Consider the following 14,598-nt stretch of genomic DNA (forward strand, 5'->3'; position numbering starts at 1 on the left):
CTACAAATGTGATGTGCTTATTCGGAAAGGCGGACGTGGGTTGGTTGTGGCATCGCCGCTTGGCCCATGTCAACATGAGGACTTTGCAAAGTCTCCACAAGGGAAACCATATTGTGGGACTAAAGGACAATGTTTGTTTTGCCAAAGATCGTGTTTGTAGGGCTTGTGTTGAAGGTAAAATGCATGATTCTCCGCATCCAAACAAGACCATCATCTCTTCCAAGAGAATATTGGAACTCCTTCATGTGGATCTTTTTGGTCCCACTACTCATGCAAGTCTTGGTGTGAAGAAACATTGTTTGGTTATTGTTGATGATTATTCAAGATATACTTGGGTTTTCTTTCTCAAGAAGAAGGATGAGACTCAACAAATCTTCATTGACTTTGCCACCGAGGTGCAACGTCAACACAACCTCACTATATTGGAAATAAGAAGTGACAATGGCTCCGAGTTCAAGAACTACACACTCAATGACTTCCTTAGTGATGAGGGGATAAGACATCAATACTCTGCTGCATACACCCCTCAACAAAATGGTGTTGCAGAGAGGAAGAACCGGACTCTCATGGATATGGCAAGGTCTATGTTGTCGGAGTATAAATCTCGCTATGACTTTTGGGCCGAAGCCATCTCCACCGCATGTCATTCCTCGAACCGGCTTTATCTCCACAAGGGCTTGAACAAGACTCCTTATGAAATCCTCACCGGAAACAAGCCCAATATCTCCTACTTCCGAGTATTTGGTTGTAAGTGTTTCTATAAAATCAAAGGAGTTCGTTTGTCTAAATTTGCACCTAAAGCTTTGGAGGGTATTTTTGTTGGTTACGGTGCCGAATCTCACACTTATAGAGTATTTGACAAAGTCTCGGCTATTGTCATTGAATCTTGTAGTGTGACATTCGAAGAAAATGATGGCTCCCAAGTGGGCCAAGTTGATGTTTGTGCAGATGATGAAATACCTCAAGACGCCATAGTAAAAATGGGGACGGGATTTCACCTCCCCATTGAGGGACACGGTGTGGCGCCTCGGGAAGGACTATGCTCTACTCAAGTGGAGCCCTCATCCTCACAAGGTCAACAAGCTCCGGATCTTGTGGACAATGTTACACCAACCGAAGAACAAGCTCAAGACCCTCCCTCTCATGAGCAAGATCAAGGACAAGATCAACCTAATGAGATTGATGGAGAAGCACCAAGTGTTGAACAAGAACAACCCAATGATGATGGTGCAACCCCAAATGATGTCCAAGATCAATCTCATGATAAAGAGCAAACTCAAGAAGTTGAGCAAGCTCAAATTGATGGTCAAGACGGGGATCAAAATAGTCAAGAAGACCAAGTGATGTCTCAAAGCTGTTTTGAGGACATTGAAGCCCGTCGCAAAATAAGAGTCGCAAGAACTTTGGAACTTCGAGGTCACATTATTGATAAGGTTATTGGTGACTTGAGGAAGCAAATGACCACCCGGAGACAACTAGCCAACTTTAGTGATCATCAAGCTTATATCTCCATGGTGGAACCGAAGAAAGTCTTTGATGCCCTTGAAGATCCGGATTGGTTGGATGCTATGCATGAAGAACTCAATAACTTCAAGCGCAACAAAGTATGGAGATTTGTGGAGAAGCCCAAAGATTGTCGCAATGTTATTGGCACGAAGTGGATATTCAAGAACAAGCAAGATGAACATGGTATTGTCATTCGAAACAAGGCAAGATTGGTGGCTCAAGGTTTCTCTCAAGTGGAAGGCATTGACTTCGGTGAAACCTATGCTCCCGTGGCTCGCCTTGAGTCCATCAGTATCCTTCTTGCATATGCTTCACACCATAACTTTAAATTGCAACAAATGGACGTCAAATATGCATTTCTTAATGGACCTTTAAAAGAGTTGGTCTTTATTAAGCAACCTCCCGGGTTCGATGATCTCGAGTTCCCTAACCATGTCTATCAACTCGACAAGGCACTCTATGGCCTTAAGCAAGCCCCACGTGCGTGGTATGAGCACCTTAAAGAGTTGTTACTAGACCGTGGATTTCAACTCGGGCTAATCGACCCCACTCTTTTTACTAAGAGGGTTGATGGGGAGCTTTTCATTTGCCAAATATATGTTGATGATATTATCTTTGGCTCTACTAATAAAGCTTTCAATGAAGAATTTTCAAAGCTTATGACCGACAAGTTTGAGATGTCCATGATGGGTGAATTGAGGTTCTTTCTTGGATTTGAGATCAAGCAATTGAGAGAAGGAACATTCATTTGCCAAGCCAAGTACATTCAAGACATGCTCAAGAGATTCAATATGAAGGAATTGATGGTGCAAAGACTCCAATGGCAACCAATTGCCATCTTACACTTGATCCCGGTGGTAAAGACGTGGATCCAAAGGTATATCGCTGCATGATAGGATCTTTGCTTTACCTTTGTGCATCTAGACCGGATATTGTGTTAAGTGTAGGTGTATGTGCAAGGTATCAAGCTGCTCCTAAAGAAAGCCACTTGGTGGTGGTCAAAAGAATCTTTAGATATTTGGTTCATTCCCCAAGATTTGGATTGTGGTACCCAAAGGGTTATGGATTCTCACTTGTTGGCTATACGGACTCGGATTGGGCGGGAGATAAGGATGATAGGAAATCAACCTCCGGGGAATGCCAATTTCTTGGTAGGTCCTTGGTGTGTTGGTCTTCTAAGAAGCAAAATTGCATAGCTCTCTCTACCGCCGAATCCGAGTACGTGGCGGCCGCTAGTGGGTGCACACAACTCTTATGGATGAGGCAAACTTTAAAGGATTACGGCGTCATTTGTGACAAAGTGACTCTTTTATGTGACAACCAAAGTGCCATCAAGATTGCATACAACCCCGTACAACACACAAGAACGAAGCACATTGAGATTCGCAACCACTTCATTCGAGATCATGTCTCTCAGGGTGATATTGAGTTGGCTTTCATTAGTACTCATGACCAACTTGCGGATATATTCACGAAGCCTCTTGATGAAGCAAGAGTTTGTTACTTGAGGAATGAGCTAAATATCATAGATTCAAGTAGCTTGGCTTGAAAACTTTGCATACATACCTATTCTTCAACTTCTATTTGGTCTAGGTGTAGGCATGGAAATAGGGGGAGTGCGGTCCTAATTGATTGGGCTATCCCTCCCCCCATTATGCCCATAGTAAGAAAATCATTCTCCTAATATCTTTGTGATATGTGAGCTTCAATGACGAGGATTTAGGTGGAACCCAAGATATATCTTCGCGGTGTTCACCTAACACACTCATACGTGGTGGCTTCGGCCACCGCCCCTTCGCTTGAGAAGGTTGTTTGGTTCTTGATTCACTTGTGTTTGTTTGTCTTGTGTCCTTGGTAGCCAGACTTTTTCAAGTTCCATCTCCCTAAGTTCATTGGTCCTTCAAATCCAAATCTTGTCCAATTTGCTCCCCTCGTGTTTGTGTTTCCCATTGGACATGTGACGATTTGTGTGTTCACTAACGTTGTTGTTTTCCTTGTGTCTACCATCATCTCTCTACCTTACATTTCTTCTATAGCACATAGCCTTTTGAAAATCCGTGCGAAATATTGGATGTGGATGACTTTTCTTTAAAAATTGCCTCTTTTCTAGTCCAGCCGGACTGGTCCAGCCAAAACCCCGGACTGTCTGGCCCTGCCGGACTGGTCCGGCCTCGTAGCTAGCCCGATTCCGGACCCTGTTCAGCAAGCGTTTTCGGGTCATCCGGACCTCGGTCCGGACTGGTCCGGCCGAAAGTTTTTGTCCGGCCTCCTCGGACTGATCCGGCCGGGGCCGGAATGTCCGGCTGGCGCGGGTTCAAGGTCTGTCCTACGGGCCGGTGGGGGGTAAGTTCCTTCTTCCCCACCCGACCCCCATCCTCCATGGCTCCTCTCCCTCAAGATCCCGCCCTCCCTCTCCCCCACACCCCTAGCCATTAAATCTCCACCTTGGGGCTTGGATCTTCACCTCCTCCTCCCGATCTACTACCTCATCCAACCAAAAATCCCCATTGAAGCTTGCTTGTGGAGCTCTTGGTTGTGGCACGTCCTTGCGGATTTCGACCCACCTTGAGCTTCTTGGTCCATCCTCCGTTGGGAACGAGCAAGGATGGCTTCCAATTCGGGTATGCTTTGGGCTCTTCCTTCATCTAATTTCCCTTCTTTGTCCTATCTTTAGAGATTTAGAGCAACTCTAGGGTTCATACTCACATGCTATTCCACCTTCCTCATAGCATCATATCTTCTTGCCTAGTGTCATATAGAGATGCTAGTATGACTAATTTGGTGTCAATTCCTTCACCGGACCACTTGTTATCACCAATATTTATTCATATATGTATCTCTATGTGACATGATATACCATGGTTGATCTCCTCCTAGGCTATGTGCTCTTACCCCATATGCTCGTACCTTTACTCTTTTTCACAGATTATGAGGAAGAAGAGACTGTGAATGTGAAGGGAAAGGGAGTTCAAGGATCAAGTGGTTCCAAGCTCAAGAAGACCACTACTCGCAAGAAAGCGGTAGGCAACCCCAACCCGGGCTCCTCGGCACCCAAGCGGAGAAAGAAAAATCCCCTCGAGCCCGTATGCAAGGATTGGACTCGTCTATCTCAAGAGGAGTTCATTGTGTCTCACATGCATTTCAACCCCTATCCATTCGCCGCCACCGCCTCGAATGAAAGGTTTCATTGCAAGATGTACCATGAGATGTATGAGTTCGTCTATGGCCGTGTCGCACACCCAATTGTGCGCCAACAACCCCTTGATGTGGATTTCATCCGTAAGCACATGCCGGAGGCCTTGGACATGTGTGAGCATCATGATCTTGTCAAGCTCATGACCCTCAAGAAGGACTATAGTGATGAGCTTATTGTTCAATTCTTCTCCACAGTGCACTTCCATTCCGATGAAGCAAGGACAATGACTTGGATGAGTGGTACTAACTCCTACACTCGCACTTTGGCTGATCTTGGAGTTCTCTTGGGCTATGAAGTGCAAGATCCCGCGGACTCCAACTACTTGCGCATCCACAATGCCAAGCAACCATTCTCACATGATCCCCACCTGTATGTGTGCTACCATGAGGGAGATGGACCCTCGTATTCACCGTATATCACTCAGATGACTAACACCTATCATACCATCCACAAGATTCTCCGCAACACACTCTCCATCAAACAAGGGGATAAAGGTATGGTTCGCAGTTGGTTGATCAACACCCTCTACTACTTTGACTCCAACAAGAAAATTGACATCCTGGATTATATGTACAATGAGTTGATGCTTTGTGTGATCGAGAGGCGGTGTTGCATCTATGCTCCCTACCTTCAGTTGCTTATTGAGCAATGCATTGGAACCGAAGTCCACAACTATCCGCTCACCACTCACAGGAGCCTTACCATGTCTCTTCCTTTGACTGCCCATGAGCGTCAAGCCCGCACCCGGTCCAAGCGCCGTACTCAAGAAGAGGCTCCCGGTGTTGAAGAAGTGGTCCGCAACTCCCGCAACGTTGAACTCAAGGAGTCTTGGAAGTCAAAGCTCAAGAAAGTATTTTGCCAAGGGATTGACATCAAGGACCAAAACTACAAGCTTCACCGTGAGAACAAGATCATAAGGACCCAGAACAAGGAAATTATGAGGAAGTTGGGCATACCGGTTGCTAGTGGTTCCGAGGGTCAACTCACCGCCTCCGCGGAGTGGAAGGGCAAGTACTCAGATTTTGATGATGATGCCACCTCCTCAAGGCCAGCCACTCAACACCGGGAGGAAGATGATGCCGAGCTTGGTGATGAGGACTTCCCGGAGTGAGTTTCGAGGGCGGGTAGCATCGCTCTCTTCCTTTTTGGTGTCTCGAAGCCAAAGGGGGAGAAAGGTCTATTAGGTTGTTCCGGGGATTTGCTTTTACCTATGGAGGTTATGCTTGATATGCTTCTTCTATTTGCCATTCGTATTTCCGTTTGAACTTATTTGCCCTTATGTCGTGCTTGAGAACTTGAGAACTATTTGGCTATCGTATGGTGTGTAAGACATATTATTTCTATTCCCCGGTTATCTATGTGCTCAAGACTAATGGGAGCTATATATTAGACTATGGTGAGATATATCCTATCATGCTCTTTTTACTTGTCATTTACATATGTGTATTGCATTGATTTGCTATATGTTGTTATGTTTCTCACAAGCAATTGCTAAATGAAAATGCTTGTTGATAATACCTTGTGCATTACTTGCTTGGATACAAAGAGCCTTGTACCTAGGATTGTATGTAGTTGAGCTCAATTTCTTATCACTTGTTGCATACATCTAGGGGGAGCTTCAACGATATCTCATTCTCACATGCTTTGTTTCATACATACTCCATATGTTGTAGCAAATCCATGTGTTGTCATCAAACACCAAAAAGGGGGAGATTGAAAGGACATTTCTTCTCCTAATGGTTTTGATGTTTGTTAACAACACTTGGATACTAACCGTTTGCTCTAGTTGTGCCAAGATTCTAGAGTGCGAGCAAACGGTGTGGTGGTTCCCCCGGTTTCGAGAAGCAAAAAGGAAGAGAAGCCTTGCGGTTTAGTTTCGGTTTAAGCTACGTTTCTCGTTTTGTTTAGAGGGGTTACCGAGAGGTTGTCGCGGTGGTTGCTGAGCCTATACACATCCCAATATCCACCACATATTCATCTTGTTAAGTGTCACTGGTTCTTGCATGTTGTAGAGGCGGCTTTGCTGAACTTTTTGGAGCTGAATAGTCCTGGCCGGATTGGTCCGGCCAATGGCCGGAAGGTCCGGCCTCGCCGGATTGGTCCGGGGCTCAGTCCGGGGTCGCGGGTTTGGCAATCTGATATGGTGCCGGCCCAGGTCTGGTCACTGGCCGGACCAGTCCGGCCGGCCGGAATGGTCCGATCGAGCCCGGCCAGTACGGCTGGGTGGAACACGGCCCCTTCCTCATCCAACGGCCATTTTCGTCAAACACCTATATAAAGCCCCTTATTCTACCTTGGGACGGTGATGACCTACACACTCTCTCCACCATTATTACGCCTCATAAATTCATCTAGATCTCCTTGCTCCTCCACCCAAACACCTTGATTCTTTGAGGAGTGAAGGAGAAGCCCTAGATCTACAATCCCACCAAACCGATTTGTGACCTTCGCTCAATTTCTTCGTGTTTACTTATTGTGACTTTGTGGATCTTTGTGAGGTCGTCCCGGAGCTAGTTCTTTGTGTAAAGCTCCGTGGGCGGCATTTGGGAGCCTCCAATTTGGTTGTGGATGTGTGCCCCAAGCTTCGTGTAAAGGTGCCGGTTGCGACCTCAAGGCAACCGCTTAGTGGAGCGTGGGCTAGGCCTTTGTGCCGTTGCTCACCGGAGAATAGGGTGAGCCTTCGCGGCGTTGGTTGGCCTTCGTGGCACCACACCCTTCCAAACGTAGACGTACTTCCCTTTACAAGGAAGGAACTACGGGAATCATATCATCGTCTCTCGGTGTGCTCCACCTCGGTTACCTCTATCCTCTCACCGCCTTTACTACTTGTATCTTGTATTGTTGCTTGTGTCTTGTCATATAGGTGAATTCACTTAGTTTCATATCTAGAGAATTTACCTTTGTGTCAAGCCTAATTTGAAAAAGAATTAAAATTTGAGATTACACCTATTCACCCCCCTCTAGGTGTCATACGATCCTTTTCAGCAGGGGCCCTCTTCGGCGATGGACGGGTTGTATCGTGATGCCGTTCGTCCGTGTTTGTAGCAGATGAAGGCACTCTCTTCCATTGGTGTGGCGTCCTCCTCCGCTCGCTATCTCTACCTTGATCAGCGAATGTTTCGGCTTCTGAAGACCTAGGCATTTGCAGGCTGCGTTTCTTGTTAGATCTTGCTTGCCCTGTAATTTTTCTGGTTTTTGTTGTTGTTCTCCTCAGCACCTTGTAACTCTGGCCATTTGTGGCTTTATTAATTTAAAGCTGGGCGTAATGTCTTATGCTTAAAAAATGCCCACGTTCTCAACGACGCTCCCAAGATTGATCAGTTAAGAATCGGAGCAGTTCTGTAGGGAGGGCAACACTCCATCGCTCCCCTATAAATACCAGGCCACCCCACAGGGAGCGAGAAACTTGGCTTCCGCTAGAGACCTTACCTCCGGAAAGTTTATGTGGTGTGCGGCTAGAAAAACCTCAACGCCGCAACGTCGTATGCGCGCGCAGCCTCCTCCTTAGTGTTGAATGTGCCGAGCCACACGCACTCCGGCGGCAAAGATTTCAGCCCCGAAATGGTCCCCAGGCCGCAAGCGGACGCTGACGAAGCCCGTGTTGCTATGGTTGGCACGGCGAGGAGGAGGCATCTTGACGGCAGCGGAGGATTGAGGCTTCAGTGGTGGTGTTGAGGAGAACTGTTGGTGGCGGTGCTGGAGGAGAAGTGCTAGTGCCTGTTAGAGGAGAACTGCCCGAGACATGGGTATATGTAGGGAAGCGAGCGTTGAAATGGCGGGAAAGTTTAGGGCGGGAAAGAAAGGGCGGGAAAGAAGAGGGGGTCTTTGTCGTGTTCTGTTGTAAGTTGCACACGGCAAAGATGACTTTGCCGTGTTCTTCTGCAAAATGCACACGACAAAGAGGGCATTGCCGTGTTCCTCTATAAGTTGCACACGGCAAATGTTTCGCGTCAAAATTATGCAGGCTTGGTTCCTTCGCGCGGCAATAATTAGCAGGAAATGTTCTGCATGCTAGTGAAGAGACCTTTGCCGTGTCTCCGTTAGGGACACACGACAAAGATTGGCCGTTATGACATCGCCGACTAAGGAGGCCACTAGTGCCACATGTCCCAATCTTTGCTGTGGTCGTTGCCTTTGCCGTGTTCCTCCTCCAGTCTTTGTTCGTGTGCCTCTGTTTGCCGTGTTCTTTTTTTGACCTTTACCGAGTTCATGTTTTTGCCGTGTTCCTTTTTACCGCCTTACCATGTCCAGGATTTTTGTCGTGCTCTTTATTTTCTGCACACGACAGAGAGGGACTTTGCCGTAGGGCACATGGCAAAGGGTTAGTAGCACAGCAACTGCCGTTTTTCCCGTAGTGATTGGGATCACGTGTGTGCGTATATTTAGCTGACCCCAAACCCGGCGGTAGATTGCACCGGTGTCCCCAAATGGATTGTCCAATGCTGTTACCGGACTTCATAGGAGACGCCGGTGAAGATCTTGGAAAGCTTTACTTTGGACAATATAATTCTTTGAAGATTCCAGCGACTTCAGCGTACCAATTATAATTTTTGTGGCTGCTAACAACAGAGGTAGTGCCCGGTAAATTAGATGCCAAGATCAACAGATGTCCAGTAATTAACTTGGTGAACTGCGAGTGTCATGTGCTGTCATTGTAGGTTGTGGATGGGCTAATCCACTGGTGCATCACAGAGTCAGGCGAGCCGTCCCTGCTCTTCTTCAGCAAAACTATGTCATCCCTATTGGTGCAGCCTTCCTTCTCCATCATCCTCTGGTGCGCCTCTCTGAGCACGTCCAAAACCTCACTGATGGACGGCCGCACATCCTGCTCCGGCTGCAGGCACCGGAACGCTACCTCGGCCATAAGGTCCACCGTCTTCATCGTCTCGCTCGCCGCCGGCCCGTACCCGAGCCGTGGGTCAACCAGCCGGTCTATCTCGCAGCACTGGATCATGCGCACGGCCATGCTGGCCAGGTTCACGTCGGCGCCGGCCCTGGTCATGTCCACCGCCGGCTTGGAGGAGATGAGTTCCACGAGCACCACACCGAAGCTGTACACGTCGCTCTTGTCGGTGAGCTGGTACCTGTGGTGGTACGCCGGGTCGACGTATCCCGGCGTGCCCTGCGGCGCCGTCGAGACGTGGGTGGCATCGGCAGCGAACAACCGGGACAGCCCGAAGTCAGCCAGCTTCACATGGAACTCTTCGTCGAGGAGGATGTTGCTGGTCTTGACATCACGGTGCAAGACCTGGCGTGCATGAAGATAGGCCAGCGCACAAGCCACCTCGACGGCGATATTGAGGCGGGTTGGCCATGCGAGGAGGGGCGCTTCACCGCCGCAGTGGAGATGGTCAGCGAGGGTGCCATTAGGGACGAACTCATAGGCGAGGAGGAGGTCACGGCAGCAGCTGCCCTGGGAGGAGGAGTTGCAGCCATAGAATGCGACCAGGTTGGGGTGGCGCAGCCGCGAGAGGATATCCACCTCGTTTTCGAACTGCTCCACACTCTTGTAACTGTTCTTGTACAGGCGCTTTACCGCCACCACGCTGCCATCCCGGAGAATCCCTGCAAAAACATACACCGTTATGACTTATTATTACTATTATCTTCCTCTGGACAATGATGAATCGTTTGATGTTGGTTGTATGGGCTAGGTGGATGGCTGCATTTTAAACGCTTTCAAGATGCATAGCCGTCCTATTTTGTTTGTTCTTTCTTTAGGTGGCTGATATATGCTGCCACTTTGATCGCTCCTTGAGATGTAATACTCAATACTTTTATGCCTATGCAATAAAAATAAAGTTGTGTTCATCGATGCAGGTTGGGGCTTGCGAGAAAATATATGTAGCAGGTGACTATTTACCTTTATAGACTGTCCCAAAACCACCGGACCCGAGCACACGTGTGTTGCTAAATCCGTCAGTGGCCTTGTCAAGCTCCTCGTAGGTGAAGATATGGGTAAGCAGTGAACCTGCGAGGGTGAACTCCTTCTTGGGTGGTGTTAGCGGCGAGCCTCCATCGATGGCGAGACCATCAAGTGAAGTAGATCGCTTTCTCTTCCTTCGGACATTGTGGACCATGCAGACAATGCTCAGTACAACGAGACTAAGCAGAGCCGTTGCGATTCCTATTTATGAAAGTGGTTCAATATATGCCGAGAAGTGATTAGAGCAAATTATGATCATTGCCAGTTGATGTGGCATCTTACACGATAGTTAAATATGGTTAACTAGCTGCGTACGAAGAACCAAACTATTTTGTTATGGTAGTAAAACTTTCATTACCTGTCCCAATGACCTTGAGCTTAAATTTTCCTCTATCTGCATGTGAAAATTTCAAATGGAACATGATCAGGATTCGAGAGCTGATATTAAAATTTTCAGCGATCTTCTTATTCTTTAATGAAGGAAATATTTTTACTCATTTCTTCTGCACAAAGTAAGGATGTAGACATCGAGAACTATCCCTTAGCATATGATGTGATACAAAGGAAGATAAAAACAATGAAGAGTTCAAAGGCCAAATCTGTATTAAGGGTATGTCTGGTTCATTCCGTTGAATGCTCTACCAATTTCTGCCAACAATTGGCTAGCTAAAAAAATGGCTAACGATTTCTTGGCCTTTTGTTTGCCAAACTTTTGCAAAGTAGAGTCGGGATTGTGAAGTAGGTGAGCAACTTTACATTGCGAACCAAACTTTTGGTAACTAACCAAATATGAGTCAATATATCATAGCCTCATAGGGCCAAATATTCCAGAACTACCCCTTAACATATGCATGAAAAGTTAAAAATATGCCAACCCACCTATGAAAAAACATCACAATAAACACCCAACCCAAATACTAAATAGAGAATGATAGTTCTTGACAGATGGTTGTGTAATATTATGACAAGAACAACACATGTGCTTGGACTAAATGTGTGTTAAGATGTTCATCGGTCATCATCTAGGAGAATTATTTCCCCCCTTGCATTTGACTCTGAACTTCTTCTTTTAGATCATTTGACTCCGAACTTGACAGCAGGATAGAGTGGAACCGTTTATGTTCAACTATAACCATTATTTCGATAGTGTGAGATGGCATTTGACAGTCAAAGGGGAAGTCGACATCATGCATATAGACAAACCTTGTCTTTCTCTCAGCAGCCTACTTGACTTATCTGCATTACTATTTTTTATGTTGCGAAAACTGTATGTTTGGATTTCTTATATTAACTTTAGGTTCCATCATATGTTAATCAAAAGCAAATCAATATAATTATCCGAAGTAACCCGTGTCTCAACACATAATTTCAACTTACTTTATTAGAATTATAGTAGAAAAATTAACAACATAACAAGCATTCTAAATATCATTATACCTTTACAATCTCTACCACTGAAAATATTCAACAACCATAATTATCAAAAAAAAAACTACGTTTTTAGACACTACACTGTTTGAAAACCTTAGTTTAAACAAAATTTGGCTAGATCATATAGAAAAATATAAAAATAAGTAAATTATGTCTGATGATTAAACCATGTGCTAGTTACATGAATTTAGGTAAATGTATCGACCACATTTATCTATTTATACATCAGTACCGTACTTTTTAATAATGTCCTGACAAATGCTTTTAGCGGGCGAAGTATTTACAATATTACCTATATTAAAAGTGTCAGGTATTAAAAAAACATAATTTATCCAAAATGTGGTGGGACTCCGATAGTTATAGATGGATAGCCTATGCTCGAAGGCAGCATGGGACATTACATGTTAGGAGGACCATGCATACGTTGGACTATCTCGACAGAAGGTTGAATGGTCGCATAAGAGAGCGATATGTGCAAGACAATTGATGCCCACTTGATAAGGATAGCATGACTGGTTGCCATGACATCCCTTAGACCACAGATTTGTACTGCATACCGAGGTTAGCTCTAGGAACCAGACATAGACCAATTCTCTATGACCAAACTAGTTCAAAATGCAAGACCCAAATTAACACTTTGACCACCATTTCCATTTCTCAGTCGAAAGAAGTGACATGCATGGTGCAATGGAAAATGACAAATGTGTTACTACTGATTGTCAGAACAATCTATGCAAGGTAAGAGAGAAAACGCTGCATGTTATACCTGGACGAGTAGTTGAGTTGGATTGGGCAAAACTGGGGCAGAGCTTCCCGTCGGGGCAGACGCACATGAAGGAGAGTAGTCGATCCAACCTGCACTCCCCGCTCACCCGTCTGCAGCCATCGCAGTCTCCCAGCGGCTGCGGCAGGTCCAGGAGGAACCCGTCGGCCATCAGCAGCTCATAGTACAGCAGATTAACCGGCTCCATTCCGCCACGCACTGGAACGCTCACCGAGCTGCAGTTCGCCGGGACACCCCGCGGCAGCGTGTCGCCTTCGCCCCAACGACCGGAGATGTAAGCTCCCACCGTGCGGTTGCCACACAGCCGCGGCAGCAGCGGCAGCCGGAGCTCGGGCGGCACCTGGCAGTCGTAGAAGAACACGAGGCGCTTGTTGGCCGAGCTGATGGTGAACGGGAAGAGGGCGAGGCTGCCTGACACGTTGAAGTCGGGGACGGGGCAGCCGCCGTGGCCGGCGATGGCGGCCACCATGGTGTTGCTTGAGTAGGATATGTCGGCGACGTGGAAGAGGCGCTCCCTGAACGTCCTGCTCAGGTACGCCTGGCCACGCCCGGCGTCGCAGGTGAGGTCGAAGACCGGGTAACCGCAGTAGAGCGGCTGCACGCCGGCGAGGGTGAAGGGGAACCTGATGGTCAGGCTGCCGCATGACTCCTCCGTGCAGCTCGTCGTGTTGCCGCCGCCGCTGGCTGAGCGTAGCACGGAGGCGAGCGGGAGGAGAAGCAGCCAAAGCATGGGCATCGTGTGCAAGGAGGAGAGAGATGGATGTCGTTTGCATATGCGCACGCTCGTGCGTAGACTCGACCGTGGACTGGTCACTTGTGTGGGAAGCCTTTGAATGGCATCGTTTCCGGGTTTGGTAACGCGCGCGCAAGTCTCCATCGCATCTTCGTAGCAGCAACGGCGTTAGAGCATCTCCAACAGGCGGGGTATAAATCGGCGCGCTATACCATGCTGCCGCCACGCTGTAAACTGATGGCGCGTGCCGGAGCGATTCCCCCCCGCCGGATGCTCCATTTTGCAGCGCGTGTTGGCACGCAAGAAAAACACCTCCGCCGGACGCTCTATTTTGCAGCGCGCGACGCAAACAACAAACAATCACAATTATGCATCGAACAAGATCAAACAACCATATAAAATTCAAAAATAAAATGCACCATCCGAATACAATACATTGTTCACACCAAATACAACACGTCGAACATACAACAATACAACATAGTTTTGAGACAATACAACACATAATTTTCAAACAAATACAACAAGTATGCAACTACTGTTGTCCATTCCAATTCCACCATTCTTCCATGAGATCTTTTTGAAGCTCATCATGTGTATCGTTGCACCGAATGGCATGGTATGAGGCAATGAACCAGGCAATCCTATGTGCGGATCTCCTCACTTGCACGGGAACCCCCATCAAGTCGTAGTGGGTATGATCCACATCTTTTTCGCGATCATCCTCTATAATCATGTTATGCATGATGACACACGCGGTCATGATATACCAAAGTTGAGACTCATCCGGAAACATCGCCGAAAATAGCTTTCGGAGAATATCGGATTCTCATTGAAGTACGACCGCATCAACTTTTCATGCCCTTCAATCCTTTCTTTCCACAACTTCTGTTTACCGAACACCGATCCACCAAATTTTGGCCTCTTAACGGCGCGTATGGTAATAGTAGCGATATGTTCTCCTCTTCCTCTTGATCATACTCGTCATCTGATGAATCATATGATGAACTCTACAAACATAT

General features: G+C 46.9%; 1 protein-coding gene across 1 annotated transcript; it reads right to left on the reverse strand.

Annotated features, from left to right (window-relative positions):
• Positions 1 to 9,209: 9,209 nt before the first annotated feature.
• On the reverse strand, positions 9,210 to 13,682 carry LOC127341107 (LEAF RUST 10 DISEASE-RESISTANCE LOCUS RECEPTOR-LIKE PROTEIN KINASE-like 1.2). The gene is made up of 4 exons (XM_051366884.2): positions 12,826 to 13,682; positions 10,987 to 11,022; positions 10,566 to 10,829; positions 9,210 to 10,267 (listed from the first exon to the last, which is right to left on the reverse strand). The coding sequence occupies exons 1-4, from the start codon at positions 13,577 to 13,579 to the stop codon at positions 9,342 to 9,344; spliced, it is 1,980 nt and encodes a 659-aa protein (XP_051222844.1). The 5' UTR covers positions 13,580 to 13,682; the 3' UTR covers positions 9,210 to 9,341.
• Positions 13,683 to 14,598: the final 916 nt, after the last annotated feature.

The sequence above is a fragment of the Lolium perenne genome, chromosome 3 (assembly GCF_019359855.2).
Source record: "Lolium perenne isolate Kyuss_39 chromosome 3, Kyuss_2.0, whole genome shotgun sequence".
NCBI classification, from domain to species: Eukaryota; Viridiplantae; Streptophyta; class Magnoliopsida; order Poales; family Poaceae; genus Lolium; species Lolium perenne.